The 16,624-nt window shown below is 46.6% G+C and overlaps 1 protein-coding gene across 2 annotated transcripts; it reads right to left on the bottom strand.

The window, feature by feature from the left end:
* Positions 1–237: 237 nt before the first annotated feature.
* ANKRD33 (ankyrin repeat domain 33) lies at positions 238–3,007 on the bottom strand. 2 transcript variants are annotated; one of them, XM_009247747.3, is made up of 4 exons: positions 2,845–3,007; positions 2,528–2,668; positions 1,058–1,459; positions 238–857 (listed from the first exon to the last, which is right to left on the bottom strand). In XM_009247747.3, the coding sequence occupies exons 1-4, from the start codon at positions 2,963–2,965 to the stop codon at positions 703–705; spliced, it is 819 nt and encodes a 272-aa protein (XP_009246022.1). In that variant the 5' UTR covers positions 2,966–3,007; the 3' UTR covers positions 238–702. The 2 variants fall into 2 exon arrangements, with proteins under 2 accessions (XP_009246022.1, XP_054383243.1); XM_054527268.1 differs by having other exon boundaries at positions 238–1,459.
* Between the last annotated feature and the right edge of the window lie 13,617 nt (positions 3,008–16,624).

Here is a 16,624-nt window from a genome sequence, read left to right as displayed (position 1 = left end):
CTAGGGGAAGTTAACTTTGTTTGACATGCTATTAATATTTACTATTGATAAGGACCCAGGCTCTCTAAAAGGACAGATTAACCTGTTAAAGATTGATAAGTGGCAAATTATTTTGGTCTAGTAGAAAAAAATAAAAATGGTTATGGCTTTATTGCCAGGTGTCAATTAACTTTTTTGTGTCTAACTTTGCAATCTTATTCCAGCATTCATTTTTTCACTGATTGTCAATAATGGCTTTTCTTTTCTATTTTTTTTTTTTTGATCCATCCTGCTGGTTCACTCATTAAGTAGTTAAATAAATCTTGGTACTCGCTATATATTTGTCTTAGTCATGTTTATCTTCGTGAAAATTTTACTTCGACAAATAATAATATGCCATATACACTGTTCCACTCCTTAGTTATTTTTACTTTATACATCTTGATGGTAGTTTCATATCAGAATATAAACAGCTTCCTTAGTCTTATTTTAGAATACACTGTAGAGTATGCACTGTATGGATGGACAGCAATTACATCCGTAATCAATCAAGTGTCCCTTACTGATGGACACTTCAGGTGTTTCCACTCTTTCACTCTTGTAAACAATGCTGGAATGAATGACCTTGTATATATACAGGTTGAGAGCAGATTTACTTAGGTAGAGGTGGATGGGGAGGCCGGAGGCACTCCAGAGGGGAAAGAAGCCTTGGGAGGGGCCTGACTACCTGTTCCCAGCCTGTCCTATCCCATCTTCCCCTACTTCTGTGCCATTCTGGCCTCCTCCTCCTGTTTCCTCTTCTCTATCCTGAGCTCCTGGTATCGCCAGAGAGGAAGGGCCAGACTTTGATGTCCTGCAGGACTGGGCTTCGGCTGGCACTGGTGGGGGGATGAGGATGCCTTGGAGAGGAGGATCTTGGGGACTTGGGGCCTGGGGCTGGTGCTATCCCTGGGTTGTAGCCACTGAAGACACTTGCTCAATATGCCCTGAGGGCTCTGGTAGGGGATGAAGACCCACGGGGACCTCTGGGGACTCCCTGGCGGGGACTGGGGAACCAGGGGAGGGGGCGGGGCAGTACCTAACAGCTCTGGCACGGACTTGCTTCGGGTGCCCAGCGAAGGTGGGTGGTCAGGGCACAGAGTGTGGCAGGCAGTGGTGACGAAGGGACTGGCCAGGCTGGTTGTGGCAGTCACAAGGTGGTCCAGAACACCCCCCTCCTGAGGAGATGGGGCAAAGGGGAGGCTCAAGGTAGCCTGCAGCCGCTCTAGGAGTGAAGGGGCAACCTGGGCCTGGGCCTGGGCCTGGGCCACGAGCCCGGACAAGGCCGGCCACTCGGGGTGGTAGTGCTGGCTAAGCTGCTCCACTTGGGGCCGCCTCAGCAGCTGCCGAATCCTCCACACGGTGTCGAAGCTGTCAGTCAGCACTGCCCATTCCAGGGCCGTCTTGCCCCGAACAGGGTCCACTGCTGTCAGGTCAGCACCTGGGAAGGAGCACAGCGGGTGACATGGTGCGGGATAGGGGGTGGTGATTTGTGGAAGGGCAGATTCTTTAGGAGCAAGACTGATGTGGGTTACACTCAAAGCCATAGAGTCCCATCCTGTTGAAGGTGGAATCGGGGAGGCCAGTGTTGCAACCTCCTGTTTAAGAGAGATTAAGACACTTAGGTCCAGAGAGGGGAAAAGACTTCAGAGAGACCTATTGTGGGTCTCCACCTGGGGCAGAATAAGGATCTCCTCAATCCAAGGAGCTGAGCAGAGCAGTGGTGCAGGCTGCCCAGGACAAGCAGAGGCCTGAGCTGCACCCTCTGGGGCAGGTGGGTGGGGATGGTCAGCTGGTTCCCTCTCCTGGTTCTTCTCTTCTCACCATCTCCCTCTCCCATCTTGGGGTTGTGGGAGAAGCGGTCACTCTAAGACAAAGGAAAGGGTGTAGAGTGCCCTCCTTTTTCATTCACTCCTTTTTCACTCCAAACCCAGTGGGGTGTGTGGGGAAGGGAAAAGTGGAGGCGGGGTCCCCCAGAGTGACCAGCAGAGGGCAGCCCCACTGCGGGGAAGGAGGGCCCCCAAACAACTCCAGGGACAATGTGGACTTCACTGCACCTCCCCCTGAACAACCCCACAGAGCCACAGGCCTCAACGACACTTCCCTGGATCCCCTAGAAGCCTGGCTTGTCAGAGTTGGAGGTCGTCCCAGGGAAAGCTAACACCCTCACAATACTGGTGAGGCCCAGAGAGGGAAGCCACTCAGCTAGGAACAGGGGCTGGTTCCAGATGCCAGCCTTTTTTTGTGTTAGGTTTTCCAGCTGGGCTAGGTTCCCCTCCCACACTTTCCTTCCTGGGACCTCCACACACAATGTCTGAGCTATCAATAGCAGGACTTGGTTGATTGTACGAAGCCCAAAACATGCGCCCCCCTCCAGGAAGTTGAACTAGATTGACCCTCCATCTCCACCTCTCTCCTCTCTGCAAATAATCACAGCTGACTTAGTGACTGGTGGGCAGGCTTGGAGGAGGGACTGGAGGCCACACACCCCGGTCCAGGCCCCACACACCTGCCATGAGGAGGGTGGCCACGCACTCACAGCGGTTCCGCATGGCAGCCTTCATTAATGCTGTGAGCCCCCGCTGGTCCCGGCGTTCCAGGTCCAGGCCCACATAGTAGTTGAGCAGGAGACTCACCAGAGGCACGTGGCCTGCAGGGCAGCAAGGGTAAGCTTGGTCCCCAGGAAAGGGGGTGATGAAGCTCCCAAACCGCCCTCCACCCAGCATGACAGAGTCTGGTATAGAACGCCGTGCAACAAGGGTGGGGCTGAGGCCCTGTCTGCTTCAAAAGGGGGGCTGTCGGAAGTGGGGTGCGGCAGCCTCACACCTGCTTGGGCAGCCAACATGAGGGCCGTGTCCCCTCCTTTGTCCTGCTGGTTCACATCAAGGAAAGGACAGTGGCTGAGCAGGGCCACAACACTCTGGAAGCCGTGGTAGCATGCGACCATGAGGCCTGTCTGAGGGAGGGGCAGCTCAGATCTCCTGCTTTCCCCCTGGGCCACCCCAGGGCCCCTTGCACCCTCTAAACCCATATCTGTCCCAGAGCCTGCCCCAAACCCTGTGAAGACCCGCCCTTAACCATTCCCTTCCTCCTTAGGACTGCAGGGGGTATTGCCCCTGAACCCCTCTCAGGGAGCCAGGCCAGGATGGTGTGGTGGGGATGCAGAGATGCCCCCAGCTGTCCTGGGAAGCCAGGACATCTCACCCTCCCATTGCTGTCCACCTGGGTGGCCTCCTCTGGGGAGACCCCACCATCCAGTATGGCTTGGAGCTGGGTGGGATCATTGTGGACACAGGCCCAATACAGGGCCCCCAGCCTGCAGCCTGGGGTGGGGGTCTCCTTGCTCAGGCAGGGCAGTGCCTCAGACATGTCCAGCCGTCTCCTGTGCAATGCCAGCTCTTCCTCTTCCAGGCAGGGGGCCAGAAGGTGAGTCCCTCTTCTCATGCAGCTGGCATCTAAAACAGGATGGAGAGGGGTAGTGAGTGTCTCCCTGGATCCTAGGGAGGGGACCCAGCAGCTGCGAAGTGCACAGCCCTTGCCCCAGGGAAAACATTTATCCCAGCAGGGGTCTCGCCCCGTCCACCCTGAGAAAGGACAAGCTCTGGGTCAGGAGCCCTAAGCAGGCAGGGTTCACTCTAGGTCAGCACCCCAGTGAGACTCACGGAGAGAGGGTCGTCGTTTTTTCTCACTTGGGGTTCGGAGGGTATCTATGAGGCAGTCAACGCGGGGCACAGCCCAGGCTCCACGGAGCACAATCACCGGGTCTCCGAATGCCTCCAGGTGGACTATCCCTCCCCAGGAAGCAACGCAGGTAACAGATGGCTGGACTTTCAGAAAGAGCTGCTGCAAACACCTCGGGGCTGAGCCGGATCAAGCAACTGGGATTGGGGGCCCCGGCGGGGCGGGTGGTCACGTCTCAGGAGCGGACCCAGACCAGCCCCAAGATCCTCCGGGTGGGTGGGGCCTGAGCCGGGCGGCTCCTCCCCGCCGGGGCGCGCTCACAAAGACGACTCGTCCTGACCGACGCGCCCACCCTCAGCCTTGGGGACGCCGGCGGAGATGCAGCCTCGTGGGGTCTCCGCCCAGCTTTTTAGGCCCAGCCTAAAGCCCCTCCTCATTGGGTGGAGCGCGACTTGCTGAAGGGGTGGTTGTGGGAGAGGGTCTGAGTGAATGCAGATATCTCATTAAATAGGGTTGGTACTCTCAGAATGACCCTGGGGTGGGGTCTCCAGGGGTCACCTGAACTTATTTTTTGAGGTTCTGGGGAAATAAAAACGTAATTGTCAAATTATGAGTATAAAGCTGGGCCCAGTGGCTCACGCCTGTTATCCCGGCGACTCAGGAGGCTGAGGTGGGAGGATTGCTTGAGCCCGGGAGGTCGAGGCTGCAATGAACCGAGGTCGCGCCACTGAACTCTAGCCTGGGCAACAGAGGGAGACCTCCTTTTAAAAAAAAAACTGTGGCCAGGCGGGGTGGCTCACGCCTGTAATCCCAGCACTTTGAGATTCCAAGACGGGTGGATCATCTGAGGTCAGGAGTTCAAAACTAGCCTGGCTAACATGGCAAAACCCTGTCTCTACTAAAAATACAAAAATTAGCTGGGCTTGGTGGTGGGCGCCTGTAATCCCGGCTACTCAGGAGGCTGAGGCAGGAGAATCGCTTGAACCCGGGAGGCAGAGGTTGCAGTAAGCCGGGATCGCACCATTGCTCTCCAGCCTAGGCAACAAGAGCGAAACGCCTTCTCAAAAAACAAAACAAACAAACAAACAAAATTGTGAGTACAGACATTATGTGTCTAGTGCAGGTGGGCAGTCGGGGCACAAAGTGCGGCAGGCAGTAGTGAGGGAGGGATTGGCCAGAAATTATGACCCATGAAATTTAATAGATGAGTTTCAGTGTGATAAATTAAATATGAAATATTTAAATTAAATGATTTGTTAATACAATGATAAATTGTTATCAAAATATTCTTTAATATTTATATTACATATTAAGCTTGATGGATTGGTCTTGGTCCACAGATGTAGAAAATGGAGCCAATGATATTCCCCCATTGGTATCACTCCCATCATCAGACTGTACAAGACTTCTCGCTTGTTTTGTTTTACTTTCTTTAGTTTCTCTCTTTCATCCTTAATCCCCACATCCCATTCTCCTCCACCCTTTACCAACTGGCACTTGTATATCCTTGAAAATGTACATTTCATTGAAAAAGATAGTATTGATTTTTGTGTTTTTATTTTATTTTTTTCTTTTTAGAGACAGGGTCTTACTCTGTCACCTGGGCTGGAGTGGAGTGGCATGATCATAGCTTACTGCAGCCTCAAACTCCTGGGCTTAAGTGATTCTCCCACCTCAGCCTCCCAAGAAGCTATGAGCTTCTCGGAGGCACACAGGTGTGTGCCACCACACCTGTCTAACTTTTTTATGTAGAGATGGGGATCTCACTTTGTTGCCCAGGCTGGTCTCAAACTCCTGGCATCAAGTGATCCTCCTGTCTTGGCATCCCACAGTGCTGGGATTGCAGGCATGAGCCTCCATGCCCTGCTTGTATGTGTTTTTAACTAACATGTTATGAATTGTGCTATAGAACTTATTCTGTTAGTTTTTTCTTTTTCACTTAAGCTCCATCCTTATTGCTTTAAGTGCAGTGTGTCAGTTGGATGTGCATTTGGTTTTTAGTAACCAAAAAAGCTGAGTGGTATGTTGTCCATAATAGACAGGCTCCTCAACATTAATCTAAAACTGCTTTCAGTGTTTCTTCTGCGCTGCAGAAGTTGGAAAGCTGAAACAACACTTCCCAGATTCCCTTGAGCTATGACTCTGCGGTTTGGGTTCTGCTCTTGTGCAAGATATAAATTTGGAACAGAGCTACATAGCATGGGACATCCGTTTTACTGTCACAGGTCATGGCAGCAGCAGCAAGGCTCTGGTGAGCAGCTTCCTGATTCATCAGCTTCCTGTAGTAGTGACTGTTGTTTTCTCAATCACAGGCAGAGGTCATGTGACTCTCAAAGCTGGGGGTTGTTCCTGGACCTAAGCCTGCTTCTCCATCCCTTTCTGTTTAAACTGATCAGATTTCTTTCTTTCTTTCTCTCTTTCTTTCTTTTTTTTTTTTTTTTTTGAGACAGAGTTTCACTCTTGTTGCCCAGGCTGGAGTGCAATGGCGCAATCTTGGCTCACCACAACCTCCGCCTCAGGGGTTCAAGTGATTCTCCTGCCTCAGCCTCCCCAGTAGCTGGGATTACAGGTATGTGCCACCACCCCGGCTAATTTTGTATTTTTAGTAGAGACGGGGTTTCTCCATGTTGGTCAGGCTGGTCTTGAACTCCTGACCTCAGCTGATCAGCCCACCTCGGCCCCCCAGAATGCTGGGATTATAGGTGTGAGCCACTGCACCAGGCCCAGATTTATTTCTGTTGTCTGCAATTGAAATCTGACACATGTAGCTTAAACAAAGAGGTGCTTGTTTTTAATATATGATAAAAAGTTCAGGAATAGGAAACTGTTGATGTTGATTAAGAAACTTGTCAGGGCCTTCTCTGGGATTCTCTTGACTTTTCCTCCTAGGCACGAGATGGCTGCTAAACCTCTAGCCATCACAGCAAAATGGGATAGATGCACCCTATGGAATTCTACACAGCAGTTAGAAAAAAATCTATCAGATGATAAACCAGACATCTCTGATTATCTAACACAATCCCTGTTCATAACTACCCTTCTCTCTAGTTACCTTTCAGTTAGATGTTATCATGTAACGCAGTTTTGGCCAATGAAATGCAAACAGAAGTCTCATGGGTAGGGATTCTAGGAAAAAAGTTCACGCTGTTGTTGTAAATAAATTTTCAGTGCTGCAAGGAAATAGCACTCGAACATAAATTTAATTTTCTCAGCAAGGCAATTTTTACTTCTATAGAAGGGTGCAAGTCGTGAATGGAACAATGGCAAGAGCACACCTGGACAGGGGAGGAGAAGGAGTTCTTATTCCTGACACACGGCCCTACTGCTGTGGCATTCCCCTATTGGCTAGGGTTAGACCGCACAGCCTAAGCTAATTCTGATTGGCTATTTTAAAGAGAGCAGGGATATGAGTTAGAGTGGCGGGGTGGGTAGTTTGGTGGGAAGGTTGGTTAGGAACAGGGAACTAAAGGTGACTTAGGTCAGAGCAGGTGACTGGGGTGACTCAGGTCAAAGCAGGTGACTGGGATGACTCAGGTCAAAGCAGATAAACGGGATGAGTCAGGACGGAACAGCTGACCAGAGAACAGATGTGAACTACTGATTAGGACTAGAGGGAAAGTTGTTTACTGAAACCAGGAGCAAGGGAACCGAAGAGAACCAGGAAGCTAAACTTTAAAATGGATAGTCAAAGAATAAGAGAGCTGAACATACTGACATATTGATTCTTTGAAGAGAAACTTGGGGTTCACTATAATTAACACTGTCTTGATGAAAGATGTGGGGTGCACCACTTTTTTTCTTTCTTTCTTCCCTCTTTCTTCCTGCTTATAGAATTCCATAGTGTGCCTCTACCTCATTTAACCTATCCCTTCTTCCTGAGATAGATGCTTAGGTTGCCTCCAACTTCCTGTCACTATAAATGATGCCAAAGTGAACACCCTCATACGTATCTAGTTGTGGACCCATCGGGGTCTCTGAGATCACTAGATCACAGGGCATATACACACTTACTGAGTGGATACTGTCAGGTTGCACTCTGTTTCACCATGTGTGCCTACCAGCACTGCATAAGAGTCTCCCTACATCTTAGACAACACATGTCATTATTCAGCCTTCTAATGTTTGTCAGTCTGGTAGAACTATGAAGTGATATTGCTATTTTACATTGAATTTTTCTGATTATCAACAAGGTGAGCATCTCTTCACATGCCCTGCTGGCCACTCTTGTTTTCCCTCCTGTGAATTGACTGTTCATGGCTTTTGCTCAGTAGTCTATTGAATTTTCCTATCCTTTTCTTATTGATTTTTCAGGAATTCTTTTAATATTCTAGATAATAAACCCATTGTCAGATGGGTTATAGATGAGGCAACTGTACTATATAAACCTTTCTGTTAGCTTTATCTATGGTGACCTTCATTGAAATAGCTCCTGAATTTTGATATGGTTAAATTCACCAGAATTTCTCCTTATACTTTGTGCTTTAGGATCTTGTTTACTAAGAACTTTCTACTCCAAGATCACAAAGATCTTCATTTCTTTTATTAATCTTGCAGTTTTATTTTTAATATTTAGTCTTTAATTCATCTGGAATTCACTTTTATAATATTGAAGAAATAATCTGTTATAGACTAAATTGTGTCTCCCTCAACCAACCCCAATTCATATATTGAAGCCCTGACACCAAAAATGACTGTGTTTGGAGACAGGGCCTTTAAGGAGGTAATTAAGGTTAAATGAGGTTATTAGGGCAGGGTAGGGCCCTAATCCAATAGAACTGTTGTCCTTATAAGAAGAGGAAGAGACACGAGGACTCTCTCTCTCTGTGCCTGCACAAGAAAAGGACACGTGAGGACACAGTCAGAAGGTACCATCTACAAGCCAAGGAGAGAGGCCTCTCTGGAGACCAACCCTGCTGACACCTTGATTTTGGATTTCTAGCTTCCAGAACTGCAAGAAAATACATTTCTGTTGTGTAACCCATCCAGCCTGTGTATTTTGTTAAGGCAACCTGAGCAGACTAATAAAGGATCCAACCTTATTTTTTTCTCCATTTAGCAAGATAACTCCATCTGTTAAACAATTCTCTCTCCCTTGATTTGTGGTGTCGTTTTTATCACATGTAAACATTGAGTTCTCTTTTATGTTTTATGCTATGTTTCAGTTATCTTATAGCATCTTATGAGGGCATTCCTGTGCCAGTGCTACACTGATTTTATTACTGTAGCCTTGTAGTCTCTCTGACTACCTGATAGAGTGAGTTCTCCATATCTGATTTTCTTTTTCGAAATTGATTTTTATTCTCTCATATAAAGTTGCATATAAGATTGTTGGGTTCTTTTAAAATTTTTGCTAGAGTTTTGATAGGCATTTATTTGAATTTATAGAGTAATTTGGAGAAAATTGACTGCCTCATAATGTTAAATCTTCTCTCCTCCCTGAACGTGGGATACGCTGTGATCTGAGTGTTTGTTTCCCCCAGAATTCATATGTTGAAATCCTAACCCCCCCAAGGTGATGGTATTAGAAGGTGGGACTTTTTAGGGGGTACTTAGTGCCTTTATAAAAAAAGACCTCAGAAAGCTGCCTCACCCCTTCCACCATATGGGGACTGATATGGTTAGGCTGTGTCCCCACCCAAATCTCATCTTGAATTATAGTTCCCGTAATTCCCACCTGTCATGGGAGGGATCCAGTGGGAGGTAATTGAATCATAGAGGCGATTACTCCCATGCTATTTTGTGATAGTGAGTTCTCACAGGCTCTGATGGGGTTTTTGTTGTTGTTGTTTGAGATGGAGTTTCGCTCCTGTGGCCCAGGCTGGAGTGCAATGGCACGATCTCGGCTCACTGCAACCTCCATCTCCTGGGTTCAAGCGATTCTCCTGCCTCAGCCTTCCGAGTAGCTGGGATTACAAGCGTGCACCACCACGCCTGGCTAATTTTTTTTTGTATTATTAGTAGAGACAGGATTTCACCACATTGGCCAGGCTGGTCCTGAACTCCTGACCTCAGGTGATCTGCCCGCCTTGGCCTCCGAAAGTGCCAGGATTACAGGCATGAGCCACCGTGCCCAGCGATCTGATGGTTTTGTAAGGGGCTTTTCCCCTTTTGAATGGCACTTCTCCTTCCTGCTGCCCTGTGAAAAAGGTTATGATTGCTTCCCCTTCTGCCATGATTGTAAGTTTCCTGAGGCCTCCCCAACCCTGCGGAACTGTGAGTCAATCCCGCCAAAGTGCTGGGAATGCAGGCATGAGCCACTGCGCCTGGACTCAATCTTGATAATACTTTACAGTTTAACATGATTTCCCTGATATAGCCCCAGCCTCTCCTCATCCAAGGCAGCTATAATCCTAGTCTCCTGTCCATTATTCTTTTGCTCTCCTTTATATATTGTTTTACTACCTCTTCATGTATTGCTTCAGAGTATTTATATTATGTATATATACATATACAATTTTAGCTATTTCATTTAGAAGCATATAATGCTTTATGACGTCATTTGCTGTCCACTTTTATTTCTTAATATCATATTGCTAAGATTCATTCACATTGTTGTGTTACTATGGTCTACTCATTTTGATTGCTGTATAATACTCTATTGTGTTGATGTACCATGGTTATTACGCACTGTCTTTTTTTTTTTTTTTTTTGAGATGGAGTTCTGCTCTTATTGTCCAGGCTGGAGTGCAATGGCGTGATCTCGGCTCACCACAACCTCCGCCTCCCAGATTCAAGCGATTCTCCTGCCTCAGCCTCCCGAGTAGCTGAGATTACAGGCATGCACCACCAAGCCCGGCTAATTTTGTATTTTTAGTAGAGACAGTGTTTCATCATGTTGGTCAGGCTGGTCTCGAACTCCCGATCTCAGGTGATCCACCCATCTTGGCCTCCCAAAGTGCTGGGATTACAGGCATGAGCCACCGCACCCGGCCTATGCACTGTCTTATTAATGGATATTTGGGATGTGTCCAAGTTCCTGCTATTATAAATTCTGCCACTATGAACACACTTGCATGGTTGTTTATGGAAAAATATTCCTTGATGGCCAGGTGTGGTGGTTCACACCTGTAATTCCAGCACTTTGCAAGGCTGAGGCAGGCTGATCACCTGAGGTCAGAAGTTCAAGATGAGCCTGGCCAAGATGATGAAACCCCGTCTCTACTAAAAATGCCAAATCAGCCGGGCAAGGTGGCACATGCCTGTAATCCCAGCTACTTGGGAGGCTGAGGCAGGAGTATCGCTTGAACTCCAGAGGCGGAGGTTGCAGTGAGCCGAGATGGCGCCACTGCACCCCAGCCTGGGTGACAGGAGCAAAACTCCGTCTCGAAAAAAAAAGGTATTCCTTGAGTCCAGGCACAGTGGCTCACACCTGTCATCTCAGCACTTTGGGAGGCTAAAGCTGGCAGATTGCTTGAGCCCAGGAGTTTGAGACAAGACTGGGCAACATGGCCAAGCCCTGTCTCTACTAAAAATGAAAAAATTAGCTGGGCTCGGTGGCACATGCCTGTAGTCCCAGCTACTTGGGAGGCTGAGGTGGGAGGATCACCCAAGCCTGGGAGGTTGAGGCTACAGTAAGCCAAGATTGCATGACTGCACTACAGCCTGGGCGGCTGGATTGAGACTTTGTCTTAAAAAAAAAAAAAAAAAAAGAAAGAAAGAAAGAAAGAAAAAAAAGTATTTCTTGAGTGTATACCTACAAGTGGAATTGCTCTTATTTTCTAATTTTTTGAGATATGTGTGTAGCTAATTAATTTTCATCCTTTCTTCAAGTCTTTGAATATAAGCCTTATAGACCTTAAATTTCTCATTGAATACTACTTTAGTTGTTCCATTTTTATTTCCTCTTTGATCAATGAATTATTTAGAAATGTCTTTAATAACTTTCAAACATATGGAAATTATTTTTGTTACTTATTTCTAGCACTGTGGTCAAACCTTTAAAATCAATCGAGACTTGCTTTATGATCTAGTATATGATCAGATTTTGCCAAATACTTCATGTGTGCTTTAAAAGACTGTATTTTTCAGTTGTTGGGTGCCGTGATGTGTGGAAAGTATTTCACTGGTTTCTGGCTTTCATTGTCTTGTTGAGAGTTCAGTGTGTCCCCTTTAAAGATTGTCTTTTCTTTTTTAAAAAAATTTAATTATTATTTTTTTGAGACAGAGTTTCACTCTTGTTGCCGAGGCTGGAGTATAATGGCACAATCTCGGCTCACTGCAACCTCCACCTCCCGGGTTCAAACGATTCTCCTGCCTCAGCCTCCCGAGTAGCTGGGATTACAGGTGCCCACCACCACACCTGGCTAATTTTTTGTAATTTTAGTAGAGACGGCGTTTCACCATATTGGCCAGGCTGGTCTCAAACTCCTGGCCTCAGGTGATCTGCCTGCCTCGGCCTCCCAAAGTGCTGGGATTACAGGCGTAAGCCACTGTGCCCGGCCTTCTTTTCTTAAGTCTTCAAGGTATTCTTCTTGTCTTTGGTGTTCTTAAGTTTTACTTCAATGCTTAGGTATGGATTTCTTATGATTTATCTTTTTTTTTTTTTTGAGACAGGGTTTCACTCTATGAGGTGATCCTTTCACCTCAGCCTCCCAAGTGGCTGAGACTACAGGCACCTGCCACTATGCCCAGCTAATTTTTTTTTCTGTTTTATAAAGAGGAGGTCTCACTACGTTGCCCAGGCTGGTCTTGAGCTCCCAGGCTCCAGTGATCCTCTTGCCTTGGCCTCCCAAACTGCTGGGATTACAGGTATGAGCCGCCACGCCCAGCCTAGAGATTTTTTTTTCCTCTGTGAGCTATTTATTATTTTCCCTAGAAAATGATGTTGGAAATTTCTTGAGGCTGAGGACTAAGGTATCTTCCTTCTGAGAATATGAGTTTTTTTGTTTTGTTTTTTCCTGCCAGGCATGTAGAGGTACTAACCAGTCCTGAACCACTTTAAACTAAATACCTAACTTGGATAGTTTTGGGTCATCCAGGGCTGCAAATAAGTGCAAAGATCAGCTGGTGGTTACAACTCAGGGATACAGCCTTGCTATCAGCTCAGCACTGAGGCAGTTTTCATTAAAGTCCTCTGGATGTGACAGTGGGACATATTTATTTCAGGTTCAATCTTACACGAAGGATGAATCCTTCGGAGTCACAGCTTTTTAGAGAATCTGCTATTAGATTCCTTACCTTGGTTCTATCAAAAATAGAGACTGTGAAAGTTGAAGTTCAAGTTTGCCTAATTCGACAAATATCCTCACACTAAAGAAGGATTCCTTTGTCTGTTTCCCTGAGTTCCTGCCTTCCCTTAGACTTTAACCTAATACTTTCTTGCTATCTGGCCAGCTCATCTACACTTTTAAAATAATTTGCGTACTTCAACCAGCATTTTTACATGACTTATGCTGAAAAATCAGTCCAGAATCCAGCCAGTCATATTATTGGAAATAGAATTTCCTCGATTCCTAATTAATTGTAAAAAAGCCCAATAGGAGACAGATGTGGTGGCTCATGGCTGTAATCCCAACACTCTCGGAAGCCGAGGCAGGCAGATCACTTGAGGCCAGGAGTTAGAGACCAACCTGGGCAACATGGCGAAACCCTGTCTCTATTAAAAATACCAAAAAAAAAAAAAATTAGCCAGTCATGGTGGCCTGTGCCTGTAGTCCCAGCTACTCAGGAGGCTGAGAGGTTGGCTTGAGCCTGGAAGATGGAGGTTGCAGTGAGCTGAGATTACACCACTGCACTCCAGCCTGGGCAACAGAGCAAGACCCCCATCTCAAAAATAAATAAATAAATAAATAAATAAATAAATAAAATAAAAAGCCCAATAGGAAATGGGCAAATAGCATGGTCAATTAATTCATAAAAGAAATACAAATGGCCAGGCCAGGCGCGGTGGCTCACACCTGTAATCCCAGCATTTTAGGAGGCTGAGGTGGGCAGATCACCTGAGTCCGGGAGTTTGAGACCAGCCTGACCAACATGGAGAAACCCTATCCCTATTAAAAATACAAAATTAGCCAGGTGTGCTGATGCATGCCTGTAATCCCAGCTACTCGGGAGGCTGAGGCAGGAGAATTGCTTGAACCCGGGAGGCGGAGGTTGCAGTGAGCTGAGATCGTGCCATTGCACTCCAGCCTGGGCAAAAAGAGTGAAACTCCGTCTCAAAAAAAACAAAGAAAAGAAATACAAATGTCCAATAAATATATGAAAAGATGCTTAACTTCACAAATAGGCAGGAAAAGGCAAATTAAAATAACAATGAAATATTGCTTTTGGCCCATCAGTTTGGTAAAAATTAAACATTAATAATATTAAATGCTTACACTGTGGGGGGAATGTAAGTTAGCGAAGTATTTTTGGAAAGCATTTTGACAGTATCTATCAAAATAACAAATGTACATACACATTGACCCAGAAATTCTGCTTTTAGAAATCTTTTTCAAAACAGTGCTTGCATATGTGAGCAAAGATAGACTGAGTAGGCCTGGCATAGTGGTTCATGCCTGTATCCTAGCACTTTGGGAGGCTGAGGCAGGAGGATTGCTTGAGGCCAGGAGTTCAAGACCAGCCTGGGCAACACATGGAGACCCTGTCTCTACAAAATAAATAAATACAAATAAATAATAAAATAAAATTTAAAAAGACATACTGAATATACCTGAAGCATTGTTTGTAACAGTAAAAAAAAAAATAGGAACAATTTAAATGTTCATCAATAGAGGAAAGGTTAGAGGCACGTGTAGATTATGCCTCCATTCAATGCCTCCATTTATCTTCAAGAAGAAGATACATATCTACATGGTTTGCCCTGAAAATCTCTCTGAGCCATCTTGTTCATGATTGGAAAAAAAGCCAAATGTAACGACACACACATACAAACACACAGGCACACACTATACTGTATACATATATACACACACACATACACACACACTTGAGGCCAGGAGTTCAAGACCAGCCTGGGCAACATAGTGAGATCCCATCTCAACAATATACATATGTGCGTGTGTGTGTGTGTGTGTGTGTGTGTGTGTGAGAGAGAGAGAGAGAGAGAGAGAGAGAGAGAGAGAGAGAGAGAGAGAGAGACTGGCTATTTACCTGTTTTTTGTAAATGCATAGAAAGAGCTGGAGTGGTTATTCTTTTTTATTTTATTTTATTTTATTTTTTGCGACAGGGTCTTGCTCTGTCATCCAGGCTGGAGTGCAGTGGCACAATCATGGCTCACTGCAGCCTTGACCTCCCCAGGATCAAGCAATCCTCTCACTTCAGCCTCCTGAGTAGCTGGGACTACGGGCATGCGCCAGCACACCCAGCTAATTTTTGTATTTTTTGTAGAGACGGGGTCTTGCTATGTTGCCCAGGCTGGTAACTCCTGGGCTCAAGTGATCCACCCGCCTTGGCCTCCTAAACTGCTGGGATTACAGGCATGAGCCACCGTGCCCGGCCAGAATGGTCATTCTTAACATTGGCTGCACAATGTAATCACTTAAGGACTTTTTAGAAATAGTGATGCCTGGAACCCACTCTGGAGATTCTGAGGCTATTGGTCTGGGGCACAACCTGGGCAACAGGATTTAAAAAATCTCTCCATGTGATTCTAATGTACAGCCCAGATGGGGAACCACTAGACAAAATGATGCTCTTTAAAACATGGTTAACTTAAAGAAGAGGAATAAGAGAAGGGTGAAGAAAAAGGTTTTTTTTTGTTTGTTTGTTTGTTTATTTTGAGATGGAGTCTCGCTCTGTCGCCCAGGCTGGAGTTCAGTGGCGCGATCTCCACTCACTGCAAGCTCCGCCTCCCGGGTTCACGCAATTCTCCTGCCTCAGCCTCCCGAGTAGCTGGGACTACAGGTGCCCGCCACCACGCCCTTCTAATTTTTTGTATTTTTAGTAGAGATGGGGTTTCACCATGTTAGCCAGGATGGTCTCGATCTCCTGACCTCGTGATCCGCCCTCCTCAGCTTCCCAAAGTGCTGGGATTACAGGCATGAGCCACTGCGCCCAGAGGGTTTGTTTTTCAAACTTGTATAATGTTTGAATCTTCCACCTAGATAATTACTACTTGGTAATATAGAAAAAATATATAAAAGAATCAGAAATATTTCCCTGTTTCCTTCTTTTCCTCTGCACACAGAGTTCGTCATCCCTTGGTGGTAGCTCTAATTCATTCATTCAATCACTATTAATTGAAAACTACCCTGCGTCAGGCACACAGTTCAGCACTTGTGTTTTTCACACTAGTTATCATTAATCTCATTCTTGGCCAGGTGCCATGGCTCACACCTGTAATCCCAGCACTTTGGTTATCTCTGTGTCTCCTGCAACTAGTACCTTGTCAGCCATTCAGTAAATGTGAGTTCCCCGCCAGATTCTCCTCTGGCCTGAAGATCACCCCCAGCATCATGCAGGAGTGATGGTCAGGGACAAGGAGTCTTATTTTTGTTTGTTTGTTTGTTTTGAGAGGGAGTCTCACTCCGTCGCCTAGGCTGGAATGCAGTGGCCCGATCTCGGTTCACTGCAACCTCCGCCTCCCGGGTTCAAGTGATTCTCCTGCCTCAGTCTCCTGAGTAGCTGGGACTACAGGCACACAAATATGCCCAGCTAATTTTTGTATTTTTAGTAGAGATGGGGCTTCACCATGCTGGCCAGGCTGGTCTTGAAGTCCTGACCTCGTGATCTGCCTGCCTCGGGCTCCCAAAGTGCTGGAATTACAAGGGTGAGCCACCGCGCCCGGCCTAGGGACAGAGTCTTTAACCTGTGCAGAGAGACCGTAAGAACACGTAGGTAGATGAATGGGGATTTCACATTTTGCTTTTCAAATCCTCTTTCCCCCAAGCCCAGAGTAGCTACTTCTAGCACCAATCACCCCAGCCTCAGCAAGGGTCTTGTTACTGCAAGGCCACTGTCAGCCAGCAGGTGGCAGGCCTGGGC

This window comes from Pongo abelii, chromosome 10, assembly GCF_028885655.2.
Source record: "Pongo abelii isolate AG06213 chromosome 10, NHGRI_mPonAbe1-v2.0_pri, whole genome shotgun sequence".
NCBI classification, from domain to species: domain Eukaryota; kingdom Metazoa; phylum Chordata; class Mammalia; order Primates; family Hominidae; genus Pongo; species Pongo abelii.
Note: the sequence above shows the minus strand (reverse complement) of the source record. Positions and strands in the feature narration are given on the sequence as shown.

Coding starts and splice junctions, on each gene's coding strand:
- ANKRD33 (XM_054527268.1), bottom strand. CDS start 2,965: ATGGTCGCATGCTACCACGGCTTCCAGAGTGTTGTGGCCCTGCTCAGC. Junction 2,669..2,844: donor CATGTTGGCTGCCCAAGCAG/GTGTGAGGCTGC, acceptor GCTGCCCTGCAG/GCCACGTGCCTCTGGTGAGT. Junction 1,460..2,527: donor GGCCACCCTCCTCATGGCAG/GTGTGTGGGGCC, acceptor GCTCCTTCCCAG/GTGCTGACCTGACAGCAGTG.